Genomic DNA, 24,426 nt, shown 5'->3' with positions numbered 1-24,426 from the left:
CGCTGTGAGTCGCGAGCCGAGACAGTGCTCCGTGTCAGAGACAGAGTGTATAAGGACAGAGTAAGAGATAAACAGAGACAGAGTGCGGAAATTCAGAATTAGCCACGAGTTCGTTTTTTCCTTTTACGTGAACTTTTGCAAGAGACGATTGATATTATTAATTTGACTGAAGCGACAAGATTCGCTCTATATATGTAACTATTTAAATCGCGTATTTGATTAAATTGCGACATTATTAATAACAACTACCTTTAATCATTATATTTATTTCTATTTTATCCTTCTTAAAATCATATTATCCTACAATCTGGGGGCTCGTCCAGCGATAAAGCTCATTCAGCGATAAAGCTCGTCCAGCGATAAGGATCATCCAGCGATAAAGCTCGTCCAGCGATAAGGATCATTCAGCGATAAAGCTCGTCCAGCGATAAAGCTCATCCAGCGATAAAGCTCGTCCAGCGATAAGGATCATCCAGCGATAAAGCTCGTCCAGCGATAAGGATCATCCAGCGATAAAGCTCATCTAGCGATAAAGCTCGTCCAGCGATAAGGCTCGTCCAGCGATAAGGATCGTCCAGCGATAAGTGCCGTAACGCATATTATATTATATTACATATTACATGCGAAAACCGTTGGAATGCGAGAACAGTTCAACGCGCGTCGTTACACAGTGATATCGGACAAAAAGACAAACACGAAAACAGAGTGTTGTGTACATAAGTGACTCACAAGGAAATTTCGCGAGAGACAAAGACACCTGTTATTGTGTAATATATTGTGAGACTTATAAGTGAGTTGCGTGCAAGTCGCAATGGACAATATTCAGCAGGCAATAATGAAGGATCCGACTAAGTACAAAGTAGAGGCACTTAAGGAGATGCTAAAAAGACATAATCTATCGACGGCGGGAACGAAGAACGAATTGATCTGTCGTCTGATGGAGTCTGATCCGAATGGCGAGTGGCTACGCGAGGATAACGAAGAGTCTCGCGATCGGCGTGGCGATGCGGAGGATGTCTCACAGGCTAGCGTTTCAAGGACGCAGCAAGGTACAAGCGCACGACTATCGGAAATTGAGCTTTACGAAAGAGAGAGAGAAATAGCGCGACGCGAGTTAGAATTAGCGCGGCGCGAAATAGAGATGTTGCGACAAAATCAGCGGATGGAACGCGTGGCAATTAACGAAAATCAAAACGCTAACAATGATATCGTACGAACTCAATCTGCACAATCAAAAATAAATGTAACTGCTATCGCGGATTTACTCGGTTATTTTGATGGTAAATCAGTGCATTACGAGACATGGGAAAATCAGATCCGTTTATTGAAGACAACGTATAAACTAGAAGATGATACGGCTAGACTAATAATCGCTATGCGACTGAAGGGCAAAGCGCTGGAATGGATACATTTGAAACCGGAATATGTTGCGATGTCGTTCGACGCTCTTCTCGGTGAATTGCGGAGCATGTTTCAGCACCGTCAGTCCAAGATGGCACTAAGGAAAAAATTCGAGGACCGGATGTGGAAAAAAGAAGAGACGTTCCATGAGTATGTCCACGAGAAGATCATTACCGGCAACCGTGTTCCTATCAACGACGACGAGATACTGGAATATATTGTCGAGGGCATACCAGACGATGCGCTTCGAAACCAGGCACGTATCCAAAGGTTTGACACAGTGGGGGCGCTTCTGAATGCATTTGAAAAGGTAACCCTGCGAGAGCGAGGTGCGTTTAACTCGGCAAAATTTGAAAAAAGAAACGGTGTCGCGAATAGAGAGGAGAAGACTGAGAAAGGTGACGCGAAAAGAAGGCCGACAAATACAGTTAGACATTGCCATAATTGTGGTAGGCGAGATCATCTGGGGGCAAACTGTCCGACTAAAGATCAAGGCGCGAAATGCTTTGCATGTAACGAACGCGGACACATTGCGTCTAAATGCCCGAAAAAAGCGGGAACCTCGAAAAGCTGTCTTACCGCAACGCGATCTAGGAACCAAAAATATGTTAAAGACATTTCGATCCAAGGTCATCAAATAAAGGCATTAATAGATTCCGGAAGCGATCTTACGCTGATGCGCGCGGATGAATACGTAAAATTAGGCTCACCGCGGAATGCGGTGAAATTAGGCGGAATGCGATTCCGTGGAGTGGGATCAGATAATAACACGACCCTAGGAGAATTCGAGGCCGAAATTCGTGTTGACGAACACAACTTTTCCGTGTGTATACAAGTAGTCTCGGACACGTTAATGCGACATCAAATGTTATTGGGAACCAACTTCTTGGATGCTGTCGAGGTCAATTTCAAAGCAGGAAAAATTTCCATTAGTCCGTTACAAGAGTCAACATGCGAGAATAAGCATTCGATACCGGAAATATTTAATATAAATTTGACACACGCGGATTTTGAGATAAATCACGTGGACGTGACCGGCGCGGGAAATGCGGAGCAAAGAGCATCGTTACAAAACCTTATTGAAAATTATAAGCCGAATAAAGCGCGCGAAACTAATATTAAAATGAAACTTATACTAACAGACGAAGAGCCAGTCTATCAGTCTGCCAGGCGATTATCTCCGTCGGAAAGAGAGGAGGTCAACGCACAAATCGACGAATGGCTTGCGGAGGGAATTATTCAGCCATCGATATCGGAGTATGCCAGTCTTGTGGTATTGGTCCGGAAGAAGGACGGGGCGGCCAGGTTATGTGTGGATTATCGTCATCTAAATAAAAAGATTCTCAAGGATCGGTATCCGTTACCGTTAATAGAGGACGAGATAGACCTATTGCAAGGCGCTCTGTTGTTTACCACGCTTGACCTGAGAAATGGTTTCTTCCACGTAGCAGTAGAGGAGTCGAGTCGAAAATATACGGCTTTTGTTGTCCCTGACGGACACTACGAATTCTTGAAGGTTCCGTTTGGCTTGTGTAATTCGCCGGCCGTATTTCAAAGATTTGTTAATTTAATTTTTAGAGACCTGATACGAGAAGAGATAGTGATGGCGTACATGGACGATTTGATCATTCCTTCAAATGATGTTGATATCGGACTGAAGAGGCTCGAGAGAGTGTTCAAGGTTGCCAGTGAGGCTGGCCTTGACATCAACTGGAAGAAATGCTGCTTTCTACAGACGAGAGTGGAGTTTTTGGGGCACGTTATTGAGGTGGGACAAGTGCGCCCATCCAATAAAAAGACTGAGGCAGTTCGACGTTTTCCGGAGCCGACTAATGTTAAGCAGGTACAAAGTTTTCTGGGCTTGAGCGGCTACTTTAGAAAATTTATTCCAGGTTATGCTGCAATAGCACATCCATTGTCGAGTCTGCTGAAAACAGACGTAAAATTCAATTTTGGCGCGGCAGAGAAGAATGCCTTCGAGAGGTTGAAGAAGATGCTGAGCGAAGGACCAGTATTAAGTCTGTACCGGGCGGGAGCAGAGACTGAGTTGCATACGGACGCTTCGGCGCTTGGATATGGTGCAATATTACTTCAGAGAGGCAACGAGGACAACCTTTTTCATCCTGTTTATTATTCAAGCGGGAAAACGACATCGGCTGAAGCTAAATACCCGAGCTACGAGTTGGAGGTCTTGGCTATAATAAAGGCGTTGAAGAAATTTCACGTTTATTTGCTGGGCATCACATTCAAAATCGTGACCGACTGTCGTGCTTTCACGTTGACAATGAATAAAAGGGACCTGTGCGTACGGGTTGCCAGATGGGCATTGCTTCTGGAGGCGTTCCACTATACCATAGAGCATCGTCCTGGAAAGAGCATGGTGCATGTTGATGCGCTCAGTCGTAATCCGTTACCGGCGTGTTTGGTTATCGACGAGACAGACGCTGGGTTGACAGCTAGGCTCAGGAGAGCTCAAGAGGAAGACGATGGTGTGAAGAGGCTTCGCGAATTAGTTTCTCGCGGACAAGCACAGGAGTACACGTTACGAGGTGACCTACTCTTTAGAGAATCCGATAGTGATCTACAGCTTGTGGTACCAAGAAGAATGTAGGCGCAGATTATTCGTCGAGCACATGAGCAAGGCCATTTTTCGGTGAACAAGACTGAAAATTTAGTAAAGAATGACTACTGGATTCCAAATTTACGACGAAGAGTCGAGGAAATTGTGCGCAATTGTGTTGCGTGCATTCTAGCCGAGAGAAAGCAAGGAAAGCAGGAGTGTTTTTTGCATCCCATTGAGAAGGGGAAGGTTCCGTTGGATACCCTGCATATGGATCATCTGGGACCGTTGCCGTCGACGAAGAAGACTTATCATCACATTCTCGTAGTTATCGACGCTTTCTCCAAGTTTGTGTGGCTCTACGCTACAAAGTCTACGAGTACGCATGAGGTTTTAACGCGCCTGAGGAAACAAGCGGCAGTTTTTTGCAATCCACGACGGATTGTCACTGACCGAGGAACTGCTTTTACATCAAGCGAGTTTGAGGAGTACTGTAAGGTACAAAACATCGAGCACATTTTAATAACAACAGGTGTACCGAGAGCGAATGGACAGGTTGAGCGAGTCAACAGAACGCTCATACCGCTACTGACCAAGTTGGCTGCTCCAAAACCGCATGAATGGTATCGGCACCTTGATACAGCACAGCAGTATCTGAATGCTGCACCTCATCGAAGCTTAGGTTTATCACCGTTCCAAGTGCTTTTAGGGACACATCCGAGGTTGAAGGATTGTCCAGAAATTAAGGAGATATTGGAGAAGGAGCGACTGGAGTCTTTTCAAGACGCCCGAGAAGAATTGCGAGCTGAGGCGAGGAAAAACATCGTCAAAATGCAGCAGGAGAACAAGCGGAGTTTCGACAGGAGAAGAAAGAAGCCTAAAGATTATCGCGAAGGAGAGATGGTCGCTATCAAGCGCACTCAGCGAGGCCCAGGGATGAAGCTTTCTGGCAAGTTCTTAGGACCATACGAGATTATCAGAGTCCTACGCAACCATAGATATGTGGTGCAAAAAATTGGTGAAAGTGAGGGTCCAAGTCGGACAACGACGTCGGCTGACTACATGAAGCCATGGGTTAGCGAGGACGATCATGATTATTCTGAAGATGATGACGAGGTTTCCGAATGACGCAGGTCGAAGATGTACATTCGAGGGCGAATGTAGCAGCAGGAATGGCCGAGCTGTAGGAGAATAGATATCGGACAAGGATCGAGGGATCGAAGATCGATTGTTATCGGTCGACAATCGTAATGACCTTATATGTTGTCGGAATTTGGAAGAGCGCGAGCGAGCGGGAGTCCGCTGTGAGTCGCGAGCCGAGACAGTGCTCCGTGTCAGAGACAGAGTGTATAAGGACAGAGTAAGAGATAAACAGAGACAGAGTGCGGAAATTCAGAATTAGCCACGAGTTCGTTTTTTCCTTTTACGTGAACTTTTGCAAGAGACGATTGATATTATTAATTTGACTGAAGCGACAAGATTCGCTCTATATATGTAACTATTTAAATCGCGTATTTGATTAAATTGCGACATTATTAATAACAACTACCTTTAATCATTATATTTATTTCTATTTTATCCTTCTTAAAATCATATTATCCTACAGTACAGAGAATGGAGAGAGTAGATAACGCGGTGAATAAAGAGAGTGACGAAGCACAGATCGTGAGATGTACGATGGAAAACATAAAAGGGAGAGTGAGAAGAGAGAGATTGGGGAGCGCTGGGGATATAGAGGAGCATATGAAGAGGAAAAGAGAGTGGCTAGGTAGAGACTCATTAGGAGACAAGAAGGAAGCAGAGATATTTAAAAAGAGTAATCAGACGGTCAAATCACCGCAAGGGGGAGGGGGGTTAGAGAGAGAAATAAAAGAGTTAGTTGCCAGTTTGAGAGAGGAACTAAAGTTAGAGGTGAGAGAAGGTTTGGAGGGGGTGAAGGAGGAAATAAGGAGGACAGGGGAAGGGCAGAAGGAGACGCTAAAAAAGGAAGTGGAGAAGATGAGAGAGGAATTGAGGTTCAGAGAGGAAGGGTGGAGGAAAGAAAGAGGGGAGTTGATAGAAAGAATTGGGAAGTTAGAAAAAAAGTTAGAGGAGGTTAAGGAAGGGAAGTTGGAGAGAGGGGCGGAGTGGGATAGGAAAAATGAGGAAAGAGAGAGGGGGGAAGGGTGGGGAGGCGGAGGAAGAAGAATGGAAGGAAAGAGTAAAGAAGCTAGAGAAAAGATGGGAGAGTAAAGAGAGAGAGAGCAGGAGAAGGAACGTTGTAGTAAAAGGTTGGAAAGAAGAGAGGGGGAGAAAAAAGGTGAATTAGAGGAGCTGTTTAGTGGGCTAGGACTAAGAAGCAAGGTTAAGGTGGAGGGGATAAGAAGAATAGAAAAGGGCAAGAGAGAAGGTGGATGTATGTTAGTAGTGACAGTAGAGAAAGAAGAAATGAAGAGGGAGATTTTGGAAAATAAATGGAAAATAAAGGGGGGAAGGGGAATTTGGATAGAGGAAGACCTGACATGGGAAGAGAGAAGAACGAGATGGAGGCTGAAAAGGATAGCAGTTAGTGAGGAATTAAAAGGAAGGAGAGTAAAAGTGAGTAAGGGGGGATTTGGATAGAGGGGATATGGTGGAGATGGAATGAAGAGAAAGAGGAATTGAGGGATGGGAGAGGGAGAAAATGGGACGGGGACAAGGAAAGGGGAAGGGGGTTGAGCGAGGGGGGGGGGAGAAGGAAGAAATGAGGAGGAGGGAAGACAAAGGCAGGGGGAATAATTGGGGGGGAGGGGGAAAGGGGAGTTGCGGGAACAGATAGAGAGAACACGGAGATGGGATGGGAGAGAGGGGAAAGGGGAAGAGAGGAGAGAAAAGTAAAGGGAAGAGGGAGAGGGGAAACGGGGGTAGGATGGAGAGGGGAAGGGATGAAGGAGTCAGTATAGCCTTTTGGAATGTGGCAGGTCTGAGGAATAAGGATAAGGAGTTTTGGAAAGGAATAGAAAGGTGGGAAGTGATGGTATTGATAGAAACATGGATAGAGGAAAAGGGATGGAAATATATTGAAGAGAAGTTACCGAAAGGATATGAGTGGAAGGTACAGTGGGCGAAAAGGAGAAATAGGAAAGGAAGAGCGATAGGGGGTATGATGCTAGGAATTAGGAGGGAGTTGGTGGAAGGGGGTAGAGATGACCGAGGGGAAAGAGAGGGGATCATAAAGGGGGAGTTTAAGTATGGGAGGGAGCGATTAAGAGTAGTAGGAGTGTATGCAAATCAGGATTTAGGAGAGAAATTAGAAGGCTGAGAGGTTGGATGGAGGAAAATGAGGAAGGGATAAGAACAATATGTGGGGGGGATTTTAATGCTAGGACCGGGGAGGAGGGAGGGAAACTAAATGAAGACGAATGGGGGAGAAAGAGAAAGGAAGTCAATGGATAGGAAGGTGAATAAAGAGGGAAGAAAGTTGATAGAGTTTATAAGAGAGAGGGGATGGCGGATTCTAAACGGGGGAATAAGCGGGGATGAGGAGGGTAACTGGACATATTCAGGGGGTAGAGGAAAATCAGTAATTGATGTTATTTTAATAAATGAAGGTGTGGAGGAGGAGATTGAAAGCTTAAAGGTAGGGGATCAAAGAGATTTGGATCATCACCCAGTGATAATAAGATTTAAAAAAGGAGAAGGAAAGAAAAAACAGAAAGGAAGGAAGTACAAGGTAGGGCATAGAGGAAGATGGGATGAAGAGGGTAGAGAGTGGTTTAGGAGGGAGTTAGGAAAGGTAGAGGTAAAAGAAGAAGGGGTGCAAGAAGGAATAAAAGACGTAGGAAGGAGAATAAGAGAGACGTTGGAAAGAATAGAGGAGGGAAGAATGGTGGAGAGTAGAGGGAGAGGTTGGTGGGATGAGGAGTGTAGGGAGAAGAAGAGAAAAGTTAGAAGGACACTAAGAGAGTGGAGGAAGGGATGGAGAGAAGGGCAGGAGTATAGGAAAGAAAGGAGGGAATATAAGGAGATATGCGAGGAGAAGAAAAGAGAGAACAGGAGATGGGAAAGAGAGGCAGAAGAGGCAAGATCGGTGGGGCAAGTGTGGAGGATAGTAAATAGAGAAAGGAAGAAATGGAAGCGGATAAACAGAGAGATAAAAATGAAGGAATGGGAAGAATACTTTAAGAGACTGATGGGTGGAACAGAGAGTAGGGTGATGGGGGGGGGTGGGAAGAGAAGAGAGGCTGGAGGGAGAGAGTGAGTTGAATAGGGGGGAAATAGAGTTTTGAGAAAAATAAAGGAGGGAAAAGCGATAGGAATGGATGGGGTACCGGGAGAGGCTTGGAAATATGGAGGAGAAGAGATAGATGAATGGATTTGGAAAATGTGTAATAAGATTTGGAGGGGTGAAGGATGGCCGAAGGATTGGAATGAAGGGGTGTTAGTGCCAATATTGAAGAGGGGGAAGGGTAAAATAGTGGGGGACTATAGGGGGGTGACGATCATGCCGACGATGTATAAGATTTATACAGCGGCATTGGCGGAAAGACTAAGGGAAGAAGTGGAAGGAAAAGAGTTGATCCCACCGAATCAGACGGGGTTCAGAAAGGGGATGGGGACACTGGATAACATATACATTTTGAATTATTTAGTGAATAGGCAGATAGAAAGAAAGGGAAGGAAAATGGTGGCAGTGTTGACCTGAGAGCGGCGTTTGATTCGGTGGACAGGGGAATTCTGCTAAAAGCAGTGAGAGAGAGGGGGAAAGAGAGGGGTTGGTGGAGAGGGTGGCAGAGGTCTTGAGGGAAACGAGGAGCAGAGTAAGAGTAAGTGGAGAAGTAGGGGAAGGTTTCTGGACTGCAAGAGGAGTAAGACAGGGGTGCCCACTAAGCCCCATCTTATTCAACTTACTAGTAGCGGACTTAGAGGAGGAGATGGGAAAAGTGAAATGGGGAGGGGTGAAAATAGGGAAAGTTAGGGTATATACATTGTCGTACGCGGATGACGTGGTGTTACTGGCGGAAGGGGAGGGAGAAATGAAAAGTATGTTAGAGCGGTTGGAAAGGTTTATGGATAGGAAAGATTTGGAAGTAAATGTTGAGAAGACAAAAGTGTTGAGGTTCAGGGAGGGGGGCGGTAGGATGAGTAAGGCGGAATGGAGATGGAAAAGAAAAAGGATAGAGGAAGTGAAAAAGTATAAATATTTGGGGTATATGTTTCAAAGGAATGGGGGGCAGGAAGCACAGATAAGAGACAGGGTAGCGAAGGCGGCGGCGGTTATGGGACAGGTGTGGGGTATTGGAAAGAGGAAATTTGGGAGGGACTGGAAAAGGAGAGTATGGCTGTTCGATACCTTAGTGTGGACGGTAATGGGGTACGGAGTGGAAATTTGGGGATGAAAGGAAAGGGAGGAGGTAGAGAGATTACACGAAAGGTATCTGAGATGGGTGTTGGGTGTAGAGGGAAGAATAGAGGGAACACCAGGATATTTGGTGAAAGAAGAAACGCAAAGAGAGAAGTTGAGAGGTAGAGCGGGGAAGAGAGTTTTGGGGTTTGAAGAGAGACTGGAGGGAGGGGGGGGAAGCTTGTTAGCAAGGATGTGTTTGGAAGAGTTGAAAGAAAGGATGAAAAAGAAAAAGGAGGGATCGAAGTGGGAGAGGAAAAGGGCCAGTTTTTTTAGGGAGAGGGGAATGGAAGCATTAGATTGGGAGAGAAGGAGGAGGGCGGAAGGGGTGGATTTTGAGGAGATAGAAAGAAGGAATAGAGAAAACCAAAGAGAGGAGAGCTGGGAAAGGATTAGAAACGGGAGGTTTAGCAGATGGTACGGAAGAGTAAAAGGAGAGGGTATCCTAAGATATCTAGAAATGGACTGGAGGGAGAGTAGGTGGAGGAGATTAGTGAGATTTAGGCTGGGGAATGAAATGTTAGAAGGAAGATGTTGGGAGGAGGAGGATAAAAAGTTGTGCAGGTTATGTGGGGGTCACTTGGAATCCTGGGAACACGTGTGGGAGGAGTGTAGGGAGAGAGGGAGGGGAGGAAACATGGCAGGAAGCGTGTGAAAGGATTTTAGGAGAGGAGGGAGAAGGGGAGGGGTGGCTGAGAGAGGTGGAAGAGGAGAGAAATAGAGGGAGGGGGAGGGGCGAGAGGGCGAGGGGAGGGGAGGATTTGGGAGGATGAGAGGAAGAAGGAGGGTATGAATGAGAGGACGAGTGTCAGAGAGGGAGTGAGTGAGGGGTGAAAGAGCAGAGATTGTAAACGGAAGCGGAAGTCCCTAGGGTTGCGATAATGAGAGAGAGAGAGAGAGAGAGGCATTAGGTAGGAGCGAGCGTAATGGCCGGACAGGCAGGGCATGCGTGCGAGGCGGTAGTAGTATAAGATTAGAATAAGAGTAGGCTAAGTTAGATGTAAGTTGACCTGTAAGTATATGTAACCTCAAGGGGATCATAAATATACGAGGTGTGTTCAAAAAGTATCGCGAATTTTGTGTTTTTTCAAAAATTATTTATTTATTCATGAATATCTATTTTGTCCCCTTCAAAGTAATCCCCATGAGATATTATACACTTGTGCCAACGGTTTTTCCAATCTTCGAAGCACTTCAAAAAATCATTTTTTTTTATCTTGTTCAGCTCCTCCTTCGATGCCGTCTTTATCTCGTCAAGCGTAGCGTAACGTCGTCCTTTCATGGGCCTCTTCAGTTTAGGGAACAAGAAAAAGTCACAGGCGGCCAGATCTGGGGAATACGGTGGCTGCGGCATCATTAGTGTGTTGTTTTTGGCCAAAAAGTCGCGCACAAGCAACGATGTGTGAGCAGGGGCGTTATCATGGTGCAAAAGCCAATTTTTGTTCTTCCACAAATCCGGGCGTTTCTGGCGGATTGCTTCGCGCAAATTGCGCATAACTTGCAGGTAATATTCCTTATTGACCGTTCTACCCTGTGGCAAGAACTCATGATGCACCACGCCCCTGCAATCGAAGAAAACTGTCAGCAAAACTTTCACATTCGACCGAACTTGGCGCGCTTTTTTCGGTCTTGGTTCGTGCGGCAGCTTCCATTGAGATGATTGAGCTTTGGTTTCCACGTCATAACCATAAACCCACGATTCGTCACCAGTTATGACCCTCTGGAGCAAATTTGGGTCGTCGCGGACAGAGTCCAACATCTCATTAGCAATGTTCATGCGATGCTGTTTTTGGTCGCAATTGAGCAATTTTGGTACGAATTTCGCGGCGACCCGTCTGATGCCCAAATCATTGATAAAAATCGAATGGCACGAGCCAATCGATATGTTTAGGTCCTCAGCAACTTCTCTAACGGTGATTCGACGATTGGCCAATACCATTTTCTCCACTTCATAAATTTTTTCGTCTGTTGTTGAAGTGCTCGGGCGTCCGGCACGCTCTTCGTCGTTCACATCTTCTCGGCCTTCTGAGAACATTTTGTACCACCGATAAACGTTGCTTCGGTCCAAGGTAGCTTCTCCGTATGCCACAGTCAACATTCGGAATGCATCCGCGCACTTAATTTCGTTTTTCACACAAAATTTGATACAGGTTCTTTGATCCATTTTTTTGAATAGGTAAAAATCGAAGACGATCTAAAACACGTGCAAGCAAAGCAGCTGTCAACAATTAAGTGAACATTCAAAATGGCCGAGCTTGTCGGCATAAGTGAGAGACATGAGTACCAACATAACGCCACAAAAAGATCGAAATTCGAATATACGTAACCCGTGAAAATTCAAAATTCGCGATACTTTTTGAACACACCTCGTATTACATACATACATACATACACTAGCGAATAGCGCAATCTCTAACACAACAAGTTGGTGCAAAAGGCTGGGATATCTGCCTTTGTCTCAAGATTTAAAATCAGCAGAAAGGCAATCATAAGGAAAATCCAGTCGATATGTCGCTATCAGAAATCAAGGAAATTGTAGAGGAGAAGAATTCTAACCTCCTGATATCTAATATCTTCAGATTGAGACGACGTAACAGAGTTACTAGAGAGTTGGAAGACTCGGAGACTGTATGTATGGAGTTGAGAGGCGAAATTATTCTTCAGAAGATCTCGATTTTAAGAGCCATTATCCCAGTTAACCCATACATACAATCGGTACGCGCATGCTTTAAGTGTGGCCGCATAGGCCACGTTAGCAAATTTTGCGAAAGTCCCGCGGCATGTCTGTTATGCGCCGAAGATCATCAATCGTCAAGTGAAGCACCATGCTCAGCGATCAAAAAATGTATCAATTGTGGAGGCCCTCACACCACATTGGACCAAGGGTGTCCAATTTTTAGGAAGCATCAAGAAATAGCTAGGGTCATGGCACATGACAACCTCCTCTTCCTCGAAGCACGATCCCTGGTAAAGAGAGGCGGGGGCCTCTCAAAAGAAACACCACACAAAACGGTAAGAGAATTTCCTATTTTTCCTGGCAGGAACGGATCATTAGACAACGGTCATGGATCATCGCAGATTACAAGAGAGAGTCTCACTACGTATAGTAATATTGTTTTAGGAGAATCTAAGAATATTATTAGAGAAAAGTTAAATAAAATTATAGAAGTTATTTTAACAGATTCAGACGGCGAGGTACTTTGTGATCGTATTAAAAAAACTATAAAGTTACATGTATTAAATAATAAGCTTAAGAAGGGTAATGATATGCCCACGTTTTCGTCTTAGAATTTTTTGTCAACTTAAGGAAAAAGAGTTCCTCCTTATATATTTACATTTATGCCTGTTCATATTTTACAGTGGAATTGCCAAAGTATACGGAATAAGCGTCCGGAACTCGAGGCGAGATCCAAGGATTTTGACTTAACCCTGCTATCCAAAACATATATGGTTAGATCCCCAATCTAAGTGGCTCTTCAAAAACTTTGATGTGATAAGAAAAGACAGGATAGACCGTCGCGGAGGCGGCGTTACGATTTTGGTAAGAAATGGCATCAAGTATTGCATTTTTAATCTTGAGAATATGTTCGATGCGGGAAAGTTAATTGAGGCTTGCGGTATCACAATTTATCATAAATCTAAAAAGATTATCATTTTGTCTGTATACAAACCGCCACAGGTCAATGTTTCTTTAACGGACTGGAGAAGATTCCTATCGCAGTTCAACGGTGAATTCCTCATCGGTGGCTATTTTAATGTGCACCACACGTCATGGGGTAGTCCATATACGTGTCCTGAGGGCCAAAAGGTGATGGATATTTGCTTAGAGTTAAATTTATATATCATAAATGACGGTGAATATCTTTGACCCGATTTGAAACGCCACACTCTCGGGGCTCAGCTGTGGATTTATCCATTACAAACAGTCCTTCTTTTATATCTTCCCACTGGGAAACGTTTAAAGAACCATGGGGTAGCGACCATATGCCAATTAAGATAGAACTACTGGAATTCTCTATTAACAAATTACAATTCCACTCTTCCTACCGGATGCATTCCAAAAAGACGGATTGGTCCAAGGTCAAGGAAAAACTGGCTTTGTTGGGCGAGGTTTGTGAGGGGATTGTGAATGATCCCTCTCTCGAAATTCAAGTGAGATACGGCTCGTTTATGGGGCTCATCGAGGATACACTCCGCTGCAATATCCCGGCTAGGAAGCCGTCCCTTCCCTCTCGGCTAAACTCGAAGACTAAGGCCTCTTCATGATGGGACGAGGAATGCGAGAAACTCTGTAGGCTTAGGAAGGCGTCCTTTCTTAAATTTAAACTCATCCCATTAAGGGAGAACTTTCTCAGCTACGAACAAGCTGACGCCATTGCAAAATCTCATTTTAGAAAAAGGAAACGTAGTTACTGTCTTGACTTCTGCGGTTCATTGAATAGGTTCTCAAGCTTGAAATATGTTTGGCAAAAAATTAGAGCCATGGGTAATAAATTCCACAGGAAAGAAACTGCAAATGCTTACGATGAGTCTTCATCACGTGTTATCCTAAGCCAAATAAACGAGCTGTGTCCTCCCTGGTGCTCTCTTGAACCGCCTCGCTTAAATCTGCTATCGTACGATCACATTCAATTTCCGCCGTTCTCGTTGGTGGAACTTGACGCAATCATTGACTCTGCCAGACCTGACTCGTCTCCTGGCTCCGATGGCATAGATTATCGCGTTCTGCAGGTGCTGCCTCCTGTCATCCGTAAATGTTTATTGAATCTCATCTCCGAGATTGTGGAATTTGGATCATTCCCAGTGGAGTGGAACAGGTTTTAGGTTTTCTTTATTCCAAAAAAGGATTCCAATAAGTTTCGCCCAATCTCTCTCGCTCAGTGCACCATGAAACTAGCAGAAAGGCTAATCAATAACCGCCTTTGTTGGTGGCTTGAAAGGACTAACGTGTTACTTAGGCTGCGTTCCGATATACACTGCAAGTACTGAAAATCTATAGTTCACGTTACGTATACTATAGATTTTCAGTACTGGCAGTGAATTTCGGAACGCAGCCTTTATAGTCAGGCAGGATTTAGAAATAATAGATCCTGTGCAGACAACATAGCAATCTTACACTCAGACATCTGTCGCAACTGGTGTTACAACAAAGATACGTATGCTCTATTTCTTGATATTAAAGGCGCGTATGACAACGTGTTATGGGATATCTTAATTCAGAAATTGATCCAACTAAAGCTACCTCCCTCTTTTATTAAATTTATTTTTAATCTTATTTCTTCTAGGGTGGTTCAATGTAAGTTTAATGACATCGATGAAATTAGACATGCTAAGAAAGGCTTACCGCAGGGTTCAGTACTGAGCCCTATTTTATACTCTATCTATGTCGTTGAATTGGAAAAATTATTTCATTATAACACTAACGTTAAAATCTTACAATACGCGGACGATGTCTGCCTTTATGTAGCTCATAAAGGGTCCCGATAGCGCACATCCCGATAGCACACAAACCACTCACAATGGCAGATGCCTAGAGATTTTCCGTAGGTTGGGTTAGATAAGTCAATATGATTGGTTAGTGGGCTATCGGGATGTGCGCTATCGGCACCCACCCGCTCATAAAAATCGTACCGCTGCGCTATCGGAACTAGAGGAAGCGGATAATAGGATTGCTGCTTGGTTTGAAGGGCCTGGAGCTTGCTCCCGACAAATCTCAACTTTGTATTTTTGGCAAAAGAAATAATCTCAGAGACCGCTTCTGGTTCATATGTGTTAAAAACACAATTATTCGAGCCGTGCCGTGCGTACGATTCTTGGGTATACTGTTTCAAAATAACCTGAAATAGAACAACCAGGTAAGCAAGGTAATCGCTAGCTGCAGCAAACCGTTAGTCATTTTGAATTTTCTTAGGACCACATGGTGGGGGTCTGACCCCTCCCTTCTATTAATGCTATACAAGGGTTTGATAAGATCGCGTATGGAGTATGGTGCGTTCGCATGGTTTAACCTTCCTCAATATCTCGTTAAGAAATTGGAGATCATACAATCTTAGGCTATTCGTATAGCGATGGGTTACAGGAGGACTACGCCTATCAATGTCATGCTCTATGAGGCCGGGAAACCCCTACTGGAGGCTAGCGTGGAGTTCTTGGGCTGCAATTTTATGTCTAGGGCTTTTGCTTGCTCTAATCATGAATTAATTTCGATTATGCAGGATATTCAAAATTTCACTGATGTCCTAATAATGTCATGAGATTTTCCCTTCCCTTTTTATATAAATGTTTTATTATTTGTTCCCGATTCTCACACCTTATCAACATGTCTGATATACTGTACGTTTCCGTTTTCAGTTTTATCCGCCTCACCACAGGTCCTTCTGGAAGAAGGGAGCATCATTCGTGACGACCCCGATCCCCTGGCGTGCTTCAATCGACTATTCCCGCCATCGCCTGACGAAAGCCGTTTCTTCACGGACGGATCCAAGGTGGCAGACCGTCCTTTTGCGGGCTTTGCCGTGTTGGATTTATCAGGGGATTACTATACTCTTCGATACCGTGTTACAAATAAGGCGTCTATTTTTACGTGCGAAGGCAATTCTCTCTGCGCTAAAAATTGCTTCTAGTTCCACAACTGGGAAAATAACCGTCTTCTCTGATTCTAAGAGTGTACTGAGCGCTCTTCTACCTTCCAAAAAGAATAAGAAAAAATGTCCTGGCCTGATTCTTGAAATTCTGTATGTTCTCGAGGAAATGAAACTCAGTGGAAAGGATGCCTCTCTCATATGGATCCCTGCTCATCTGGGCATCGCAGGGAACGAGCAGGCGGACTGCGCGGCCAAGGAGGCTATTGAGATAGGAAGGGATCTGATCTTCTCCCCCCCCCCTCCCTCAGACCTGAGGGCGTCTTGGAAGATCAAGTTGTATGATAGATTGTTTGAATGGGCTGAGAACCGAAGTCTGACGAAGGGATCATATTTTTTGAACGTTTCCCGGTGAGAAGTCGCAAACCGTGGTTCAATGGTTTTAAATTCAGGCGTAAAAGTGTTGTGTCAATAAATAGATTGAGATCCAAACATACCACCCTAGCAGAATGCTTGTTTAAGCATAACGTGGTGGATTCACCGTTATGTCATTGCGGGGAAATTCAATCTCCTAATCACATTTTCTGGCAGTGTGAACTGTTGGATATGCAGAGAAAGAACCTTTTGAGCACTCTTTATGCTCACGATTTTATGGGCCCTTTCTGCATCGAACAACTTCTGCATACTATGATTCTGGATATCATTTTTGCGCTTACCATTTTTATTGATGCCATTTCGGTTAAGATTTAAGGAGCTACCGTTTACGTCTAATTACATTTGTCTTTTTACTTTCCCTCCCCCTCCCCGCGGTCTATGCTTCGATCTTTGGATCTCGGACTCGTCTTGTAAATTTCCAATAGCAAGGAATTGTAACTGAAAAAAGGAAAAAGCGACCCATCCACTTGTTACTCTCTTATACTTACTGTAACCTTATTCTAAGCTAAGGTTACTTGCTTGTACGCAGCTTTTTAACTTTATCTCTATTCATAGACCTAAGTATTACGTATTATGTGTAGTAAGACAGGCCTAAACTCGAAAATGAACATTTTGAGTTCAGTTATGACGCCGGGGCCAACTCAATTCAAACTTGAATTATTTTTTACTTTAATTTCTATTTTTAACTGTTATTGTTATTTTTCACCTTATATGTCTATTTGTTGCATATATAGTTATGTCTATTCTTATATTATATTAACTGTACCGCAATAGTAACTAGACTCATATTAAGTATTATCATGGCTTCGCCACCAATGGTACCTGAATCGGTACAGATTTACCCTATGACAGTAAATGTAGTTTTTTACAATCACTTAAGGTTATGATGTTCTGTTTCCTATCTTATTTTGTCTTCCCTACTGTGATTTCTAGTTTTTTAAGTGATGACAATTTTAGTTGCTACTCCGTTTAGTCAAACTGAATCCTGTCTAGATAATTTAAGTGAATGCGCGATTGTGGTGACATGCGTAATTTTTTAAGTTTTTTTCGATAGAATTTCGATAGAAATGACTGATAATTTAAATGCTGACAGATTGATTACTGTTAATATTGTAAAAAAAGTTAGTTACATTTGTTAAAAACCTATCTTAAAATTTTTGCATTCGCCCAATATACAACAATAACCATTAAAATAGAGCCATTGAGAAAGCAAGACAATTATTAATAAAACTACTAAAGTCTAAATGTATCATATTTATTCTTAATATAAGAGACTAAAAACAAATTTTCATTCTATTATAACTCATATTAAAATTATTAGGAGTATAAATAAGTTTCCGCCGTTTTTTTATCAAAAATTGGGCATTTATTGTGAAAGAACGGTACCTAATGTTTTATTCGAAGCATTGTCCATCGCTAGCCACTATTTTTTCCCATCTTTCTGGCAGCATACGGATACCGCGTCGGAAGAATGCTTCATCTTTTGAAGCTATCCACAAATCGACCAATTTTTTGTATCTTCATATGATGTGAAGTGTTGTTCAGACAGGCCATGCTCCATCGATCGAAACAGGTAGTAATCAGAAGGAGGAATGTCTGGTGAATACGGCGGGTGGGATAAAACTTCCCAATTGAGTGTTTTCAGGTAGGTTTTGACCGGCACCGCAACATGTGGACGAGCATTATCATGCAGAAGAATAACTTTGTCGTGTCTGGAGTAGTAGTGGGCACGTTTTTCCTTGAGTACTCGGCTCAATCTCATCAATTGTGTTCGGTAGAGAGCCCCAGTAATGGTTTCATTCGGTTTGAGCAACTCATAATACCACCAAGCTGATCCCACCAAATACACAACATGAGCTTTTTTCCATGAATGTTTGGCTTGGCTGTCGATGTTGAAGCATGGCCAGATGATCCCCATGATTTTTTCTTCTTTGAGTTATCATAGTGGATCCATTTTTCATTACCAGTGACTATACGATGCAAAAAACCCTTTCCTTTATGTCTGGCAAGCAGCATTTCACATGTGAAAAATCGGCATTCAACGTTTCTCGGCTTCAGTTCATATGGAACCCAGTTTCCTTGTTTTTGAATCATTCAATGATTTTAAGCGATGTGAAATTGCTGGTTGAGTCACTCCTAATGTAAGTGCAAGTGCTTCTTGCGTTTGGCACGAATCTTCATTTAATAATGTTTCCAATTCCGCGTCTTCGTACACTTTCGGCCTTCCGCTACATTCTTTGTTTTCGACGTCAAATTCACCGTTCTTAAACTTGTGAAACCACTCACGGCAACTCTCACTTAAGGCAGCCTCACCATATGCTTCTACAAGCAATCGATGCGCCTCGGCTGTAGATTTCTTTAAATTAAAGAAGTAAATCAAAAGCTCCCGCAAATGACGCTTATTCGGCTCAAAACTCGACATTTTCGCACGAAAAGGTATATGATGCGGATACAAAATATTTTAAGGTTATGTTGTTGCCAGATGTCAAACCTTACGATATAACGTTTTACAACAGACAATTTCAATCATAACATACTAGTGGCGCCATTTTTTGTGAAACGGCGGAAACTTATTTATACTCCTAATAAAAAAATATAATTGCATCAATGTTTATATAGATGGTTCTATTTTCATGATCACTGTATCACAGTATAAGAAAGAATTTATATTGCAATATATAATTCTTATACTGTCACTGTATGTATATACAATAAAGAAAATAATTTTAAAATTCATAAATGATGCATTCTTTCTTGTCATGAAATTATTAAGAATTCTTTTAGTACCTTGAATAGTTTTAATGTTGGATATTAGCTTATTACGTAATTACATAACTTTTTCTCGTCGTATGAGTTAATACATAATTTTGTCTATATAATACAAAATATATAAATATGTATAATCCTTACTTAACTACATATATAATAGTAAAAATTATAAGTCATTGGTAACAAAATAATGATGTGCATGGTTATTATAGAATAAGTATAAAGAAAAAAATAAACGATAATTAAAACCATTTACATTTCTTGTAATTTAAAAATTAACTGAAAATCTAATTTTAGCAGCAATTAGTTGCAAAATAATTATTATCAATGATAAGTCCATCTTTTTCTATTATCATTATATCGAAAGTAGTCATTAAAACGATAACCATTATCTCGATTATAGTACGATCTTTCATCTCTATGATCACTATGATTTCGTTCTTTACTCCTTCCCTTTTCCTTCTCCCTCTCTCTGTCTCTGTTTCTCTCCCGATTTCTACCTCTTTCTTGATTTCTGTCTCTATCTCTATCTTGATTTCTATCTCTATTTCTCTGATAAGGATGACTTCTAATCCTAGTATCATTGCCAGAATTTGTATCTAATTGCCTTGGATATATCGGGCCATCCTGTAAAATATTTATACCAAATATGGCACCGCCGCCATCGCCACTGCCAGTCTGCGGTGAATAATTTCCCAACATCATTTGCTGGCCCAGTTCCAGCATATAATTCATATTGCGAACAGGATTTGAAAATTGTTCAGCTTGTTGTGACTCTGTATTATTCCTCGGTTTCATATTGAGAGTACGATTGTAAAGCATTGTGCCGTCAAACAAGAGCAGAGCATATTCCACAGACTTCATGTGCTTGTACGTGATAAATCCATATGTTCTTTGTTTGCCTTCACGATCTTTTGGAATGGTTATTTTTTGTACAGGACCTCCCTACATAGAAAAAAAAACAGTATCAAACATGAATGTCAAATCAAAACCGATCTAATCTATTTAACAATCATCGTTTCTTATAGAAAAAATTATATTCTTGCTTATACATAAAATGATTATTTTAATAAGTACAGGGACAAACTCACTTTTATTATAAATATAATCAAGAGAAGGTTAACGATCAGAACAAAAATAATATAAGTTCCTTTATCATCTTTGTTTATAAGCATGTAGTTCAAATAATATCAAAATTAAATTTTGAACGTTTTGACTACATATCTTCTTCAACAAACGAGAGTAAATTTTTTAAACATATGTAAGAAATAAAATTCATGTTATAATGGTTTAACGATATGACAAAAGCGTGTGTGTTATAGTAATATAATAAATATTAATGCGAATATGCTATTGAGAAGGTAATAAAACGCTTAAAATCATTTGTGCGCACCTTGCGCCAGACACGCGAAGCGAAGACAGACCATACATTATACTTGCTGCTCGATGATATATATTTTGACATATTCAATGTGCTCGCGGAAATAAAGATTTGCAATGTTTATATTCGACAACCTTTGCATCAGTCAGCTAATAATAGATTATTTATATTTTTCACGAGCCACAGTTATTTATTCGACTTTTTTCGAAACAGATAGGTCGACAACTGATTTTTGAAAGTTCTTTATCTTACATTTTTTTTACTTATTCAACCACTCGCAAGGTAAGTTATAAATTTTTTCACTTCGTTTTTTGGTAATAACTTAAAATCCTGTTAATATTATGTAATTTTTATCTCTGATTTATTATCAAATTTATACTTATTTTGACTCTGTTTCATTAATATTTGATAAATATGCAGAAAAGGTTACACCTCGTCAATTTCATTGATCTTAGTATATGTTATAGAGGTGAAAATACTGATCATCTTTTTCTTATAAAATAATCGGGGATCTCGTGTAGTTTTCAAACTATACCTACATAAGGTTTATTTTCAAAACGTCATTATTTTTGTTATGACACCTTGTACATGACGGATAGTGGTAAAATTGTTTAGGGGAGCCCCTTCCAATGATTTTGACCCTGAATCACCTTAGGAAAGTTTTAGCCATCGCTCGTTATCCGTTAAAAAGTTATAATCATAAAGATTGTAAAAATTATCTCTATAGTTTACACAATACAGGGTCAATAAAAACATGAATTCATTGCTTTACAAACACAAATTGTCTAATTTAAAAACATGCTTCGTGGTCACATACGCATACGAAAAGTGCGCAAAGTTGAAACACGCGTGTAAATGCAGTAGTTTTTAATGTATGATTTTTTAAGCTTTTAAGGGCTTCGCCTAGCTCTCTCCCGCCCGAGCATTTACTTTCCACGCAAAACAATGATTTAAAAGTTATATTCATTTATCATTAAAATTTCAAAAATAAACTTTATGTAGGTATGTCTCAAAAACTATACGAGACCCCTGATTATTTTATAAGAAAAAGTTGATCAGTACCATCACTTTTATAACATACCAAAATAAAATCAGTGTAACTATAATTTAACTAATATTGATATAACAGGTATAACTAATATTTTAATTGAATTCATTGTCGCCATCAAACAACAAATAGATTATGGATTTTTTATACTTTGACCACGTTGAAGATTTATTGTATCTTTTGTCCGTTCTATTAAGATAATATTTCCTTAAACCAATACTGGAACCGCGGTAAAATCTCTACCTGAAACCGCAGCAGAGGTCAACTTGACCACTCATTAAAAATTAACGCTTAAATTAATATAATTTTAACAATAATTATCAGGTACATGCCCTGGTTAAACGGACATTTAAAAATAATAAATTGCCTTTATTTAATCGTTTATATAAACTACTACTGAAACAGTCATTTTGACCGCGACCGCGATCTTAAAAAGTTCTTGTCTACTCGTCGCGGCCATATTGAAGTCATGACGTCATAATAAACGTGAAATAATATGTAATTTTATTCGATGTGCCATTTGTAAATAAGGAGAATTTGAATAAAACAGACTAATGAGATGACTTTAAAATACTTGTAAAATTAAGTGTCGACTATCCTTTTTCTGCCTAGTCAGTAAATAAGGGTAAAAAGGATGTAAAATGAAGCCTATTCAGACAGGGAAACACACTGATAGCTATTGAAGAATGAAAAATGTGCTTTTATGTATAAAGTAACTTCAAAGAAACTTAACATATCCATTTTTACGGAAATATTAAATGCAAGACAAGTTACATTTTCATAATGAAACAACACGAAACGACATGTGAGACAAAATTTCATCATCAATATGTGACATTTCACGTCTATTCTAATTTTTATCGCAATACTATGTAGTTGGATATGGTCAAGATGATGCTGCAAATGCTTTGAAACATTTTTGATTGGTCAATATGTAAAATTCTTTATTTTGATTGATTAATCAAATGCTTCAAATCATTTGTAGTAAGACTTTGACTGCAGAGCGCAGTCAACGCAGAGTTCTCGGCTAAGGGGTCAGGAGCCTTGTGTTACACAGTGTCGCATAGCTGGAAAGTACCTTTAATATATATACACTACTCATTATAATTTCAACTTTGTTTGCTCGGTTAATTGTATAAAAACTTTGTAATTTTATAAAATCAATTAAAAAATATCTAAAAATAAAAAAATGTTGATTTATTTTAAGATTTCCCTTGAAAGCTGATTTACAGTGCACTCTTTTTTCCTGTTTCTTTTTTTTCATGTTTTCTTGCCTTTTTATCTCTTTGCAGAATGTTTTATTAAAATTGACAAGATACAAGTTGACAAACTCAAAACTGGCTACATATACTCCGTGTGTAGATTCAAAAGGAAGACAAGCTCCAAAAAAGATAGGTAACATGGTTGTCAATAAAATAGTATGGGAAGAAGGTAAATAGACAAAAAGCAAAAAGCAAAGAATATATTGTAAGTTAGCCTTTACATTCAACAGCATCTTTATATTGCTTTTGCACATATAATCTTTGCTTTCTCTCTCTTTAACTTCTGAATGTATATTTGTCACTTTAAGTAAAAACACATTTTTAGATTTCAAGCAATGTGAACAGATCTACTATTACGCCTCAGTAATTCTTTCAATGTTCTATACTTTAGATATCTTGCAAACATAATAGTACATCAGAGACAAAAATATTTAAAAAAATTTACAGTTAAACATTTAATTTTGCTGTTAATAAATTTGCAATATATTTCAATATTTTATCAGAACCATTGCATATGACAAACCTGTATTGAGGACTAGTTTCACAACTTCCGCTTAACTTAATCAGCTAAGCTTTTTTTATATTGAAATTGGCTAATCACATTTGTTATTAAGCAGAATTAATCAGAAATAACTACTTATGATTAATGACATTCAACCGATAGATTAAAATAATTTACCGGTTATGAGGTTATGAAATCAGCTCTAATCCTTTTATTTATAAGATTTGTAACAAACGCATTTTTGTAACAAACTCCATCTTTGATAAATTGGCTATATCAAGTATACGTATATAAGAAATAAAAACACCAGTTGGTGCAGATATTTACATGTTATTACTCCTAGATCATTTTGTACTAATTAAAGTATAAAATGTACTAACTTGTAAAAATAATTCATACAGAATATCCTCTGTGACTTTTTCACTTAGATTTCCACAATAAAGTGTGCGTGCGTCCTCGTCCATCCTTGGCAAATTTTGCTATTTTTACCTTTACGAATCGATTTTCTAAAAAAAATCAGTGCCGTTTTACTTTCACTATCCTTTTTTTTTTACTTGTGTACAAATTTTTAAAATTATGATAGTAACTGATATCTTAGACAAGTCTGGACTTAGGTTAGAATTGCAAAAATCAGAGCAAACCTAAGCAAACTTTGAATATATAGACATTTATATATGTAACCTCATTTCGTAACTTAAAGGACCACGCACATGAAATACATAACAGAGAGTGTTTACGATAACTAATCGGATTTCGGATTGGATTGAACAATGGTACTCAACGTAGGTATAGAAAATTTCCCTAGGCTAATCGGATTGACGATTGCTGTCTCAAATGTAATCCGATTGATGACGAAAGCGTGGAGACCGAGAAGCATGCTCGAAAAGTAAGTCTCTTTATTTTTTTAAATAATAACACAAAAAATCAAAGATAAAGTTAAAAAGAATGATTTGAATTTAGATTTATTGTAATATTTTTTGTCTAAACACTAAATTTTGTTTAAAGTTCTATTTGTAAAAATTAATTAATCTATTCTAAAGTTTGTGGTTATATCGGAAACAAATCAAAATTAATAAAACAATTATTAATTGTTAGGTACAAATTAAAGCATATAATATTTTAAGC

The 24,426-nt window shown here is 40.3% G+C and overlaps 2 protein-coding genes across 6 annotated transcripts; one reads left to right on the top strand and one right to left on the bottom strand.

Annotated features, from left to right (window-relative positions):
* The first annotated feature begins 811 nt into the window (after window positions 1-811).
* LOC120357608 lies at window positions 812-4,012 on the top strand. The gene has a single exon (XM_039448450.1). It carries the CDS (start codon window positions 812-814, stop codon window positions 4,010-4,012), a length of 3,201 nt encoding a protein of 1,066 aa, XP_039304384.1.
* A 15,105-nt stretch (window positions 4,013-19,117) lies between these two features.
* On the bottom strand, window positions 19,118-24,027 carry LOC105205306 (RNA-binding protein 7). Of its 5 annotated transcripts, none has more exons than XM_011174650.3 (3): window positions 23,889-24,027; window positions 23,682-23,807; window positions 19,118-20,053 (listed from the first exon to the last, which is right to left on the bottom strand). In XM_011174650.3, the coding sequence occupies exons 2-3, from the start codon at window positions 23,763-23,765 to the stop codon at window positions 19,433-19,435; spliced, it is 705 nt and encodes a 234-aa protein (XP_011172952.1). In that variant the 5' UTR covers window positions 23,766-23,807; window positions 23,889-24,027; the 3' UTR covers window positions 19,118-19,432. The 5 variants fall into 5 exon arrangements, with proteins under 5 accessions (XP_011172952.1, XP_039304066.1, XP_039304068.1 ...); XM_039448132.1 differs by having other exon boundaries at window positions 23,943-23,961; XM_039448134.1 differs by lacking the exons at window positions 23,682-23,807; window positions 23,889-24,027 and adding exons at window positions 20,200-20,332; window positions 20,502-23,446.
* Between the last annotated feature and the right edge of the window lie 399 nt (window positions 24,028-24,426).

This window comes from Solenopsis invicta, chromosome 4 (assembly GCF_016802725.1).
Source record: "Solenopsis invicta isolate M01_SB chromosome 4, UNIL_Sinv_3.0, whole genome shotgun sequence".
Classification (NCBI taxonomy): Eukaryota; Metazoa; Arthropoda; class Insecta; order Hymenoptera; family Formicidae; genus Solenopsis; species Solenopsis invicta.
The sequence above is the reverse complement of the archived record's forward strand: the minus strand, read 5'-3'. Positions and strand labels throughout refer to the sequence as shown.

Excerpts from the sequence above, each read along its gene's own strand:
- LOC105205306 (XM_011174650.3), bottom strand. The coding sequence starts at position 23,765 with ATGGACGAGGACGCACGCACACTTTATTGTGGAAATCTAAGTGAAAAA. Across the intron at positions 20,054-23,681 it reads TGTATGAATTATTTTTACAA|GGAGGTCCTGTACAAAAAAT; the intron begins GTTAGTACATTT and ends TTTTCTATGTAG.
- LOC120357608 (XM_039448450.1), top strand. The coding sequence starts at position 812 with ATGGACAATATTCAGCAGGCAATAATGAAGGATCCGACTAAGTACAAA.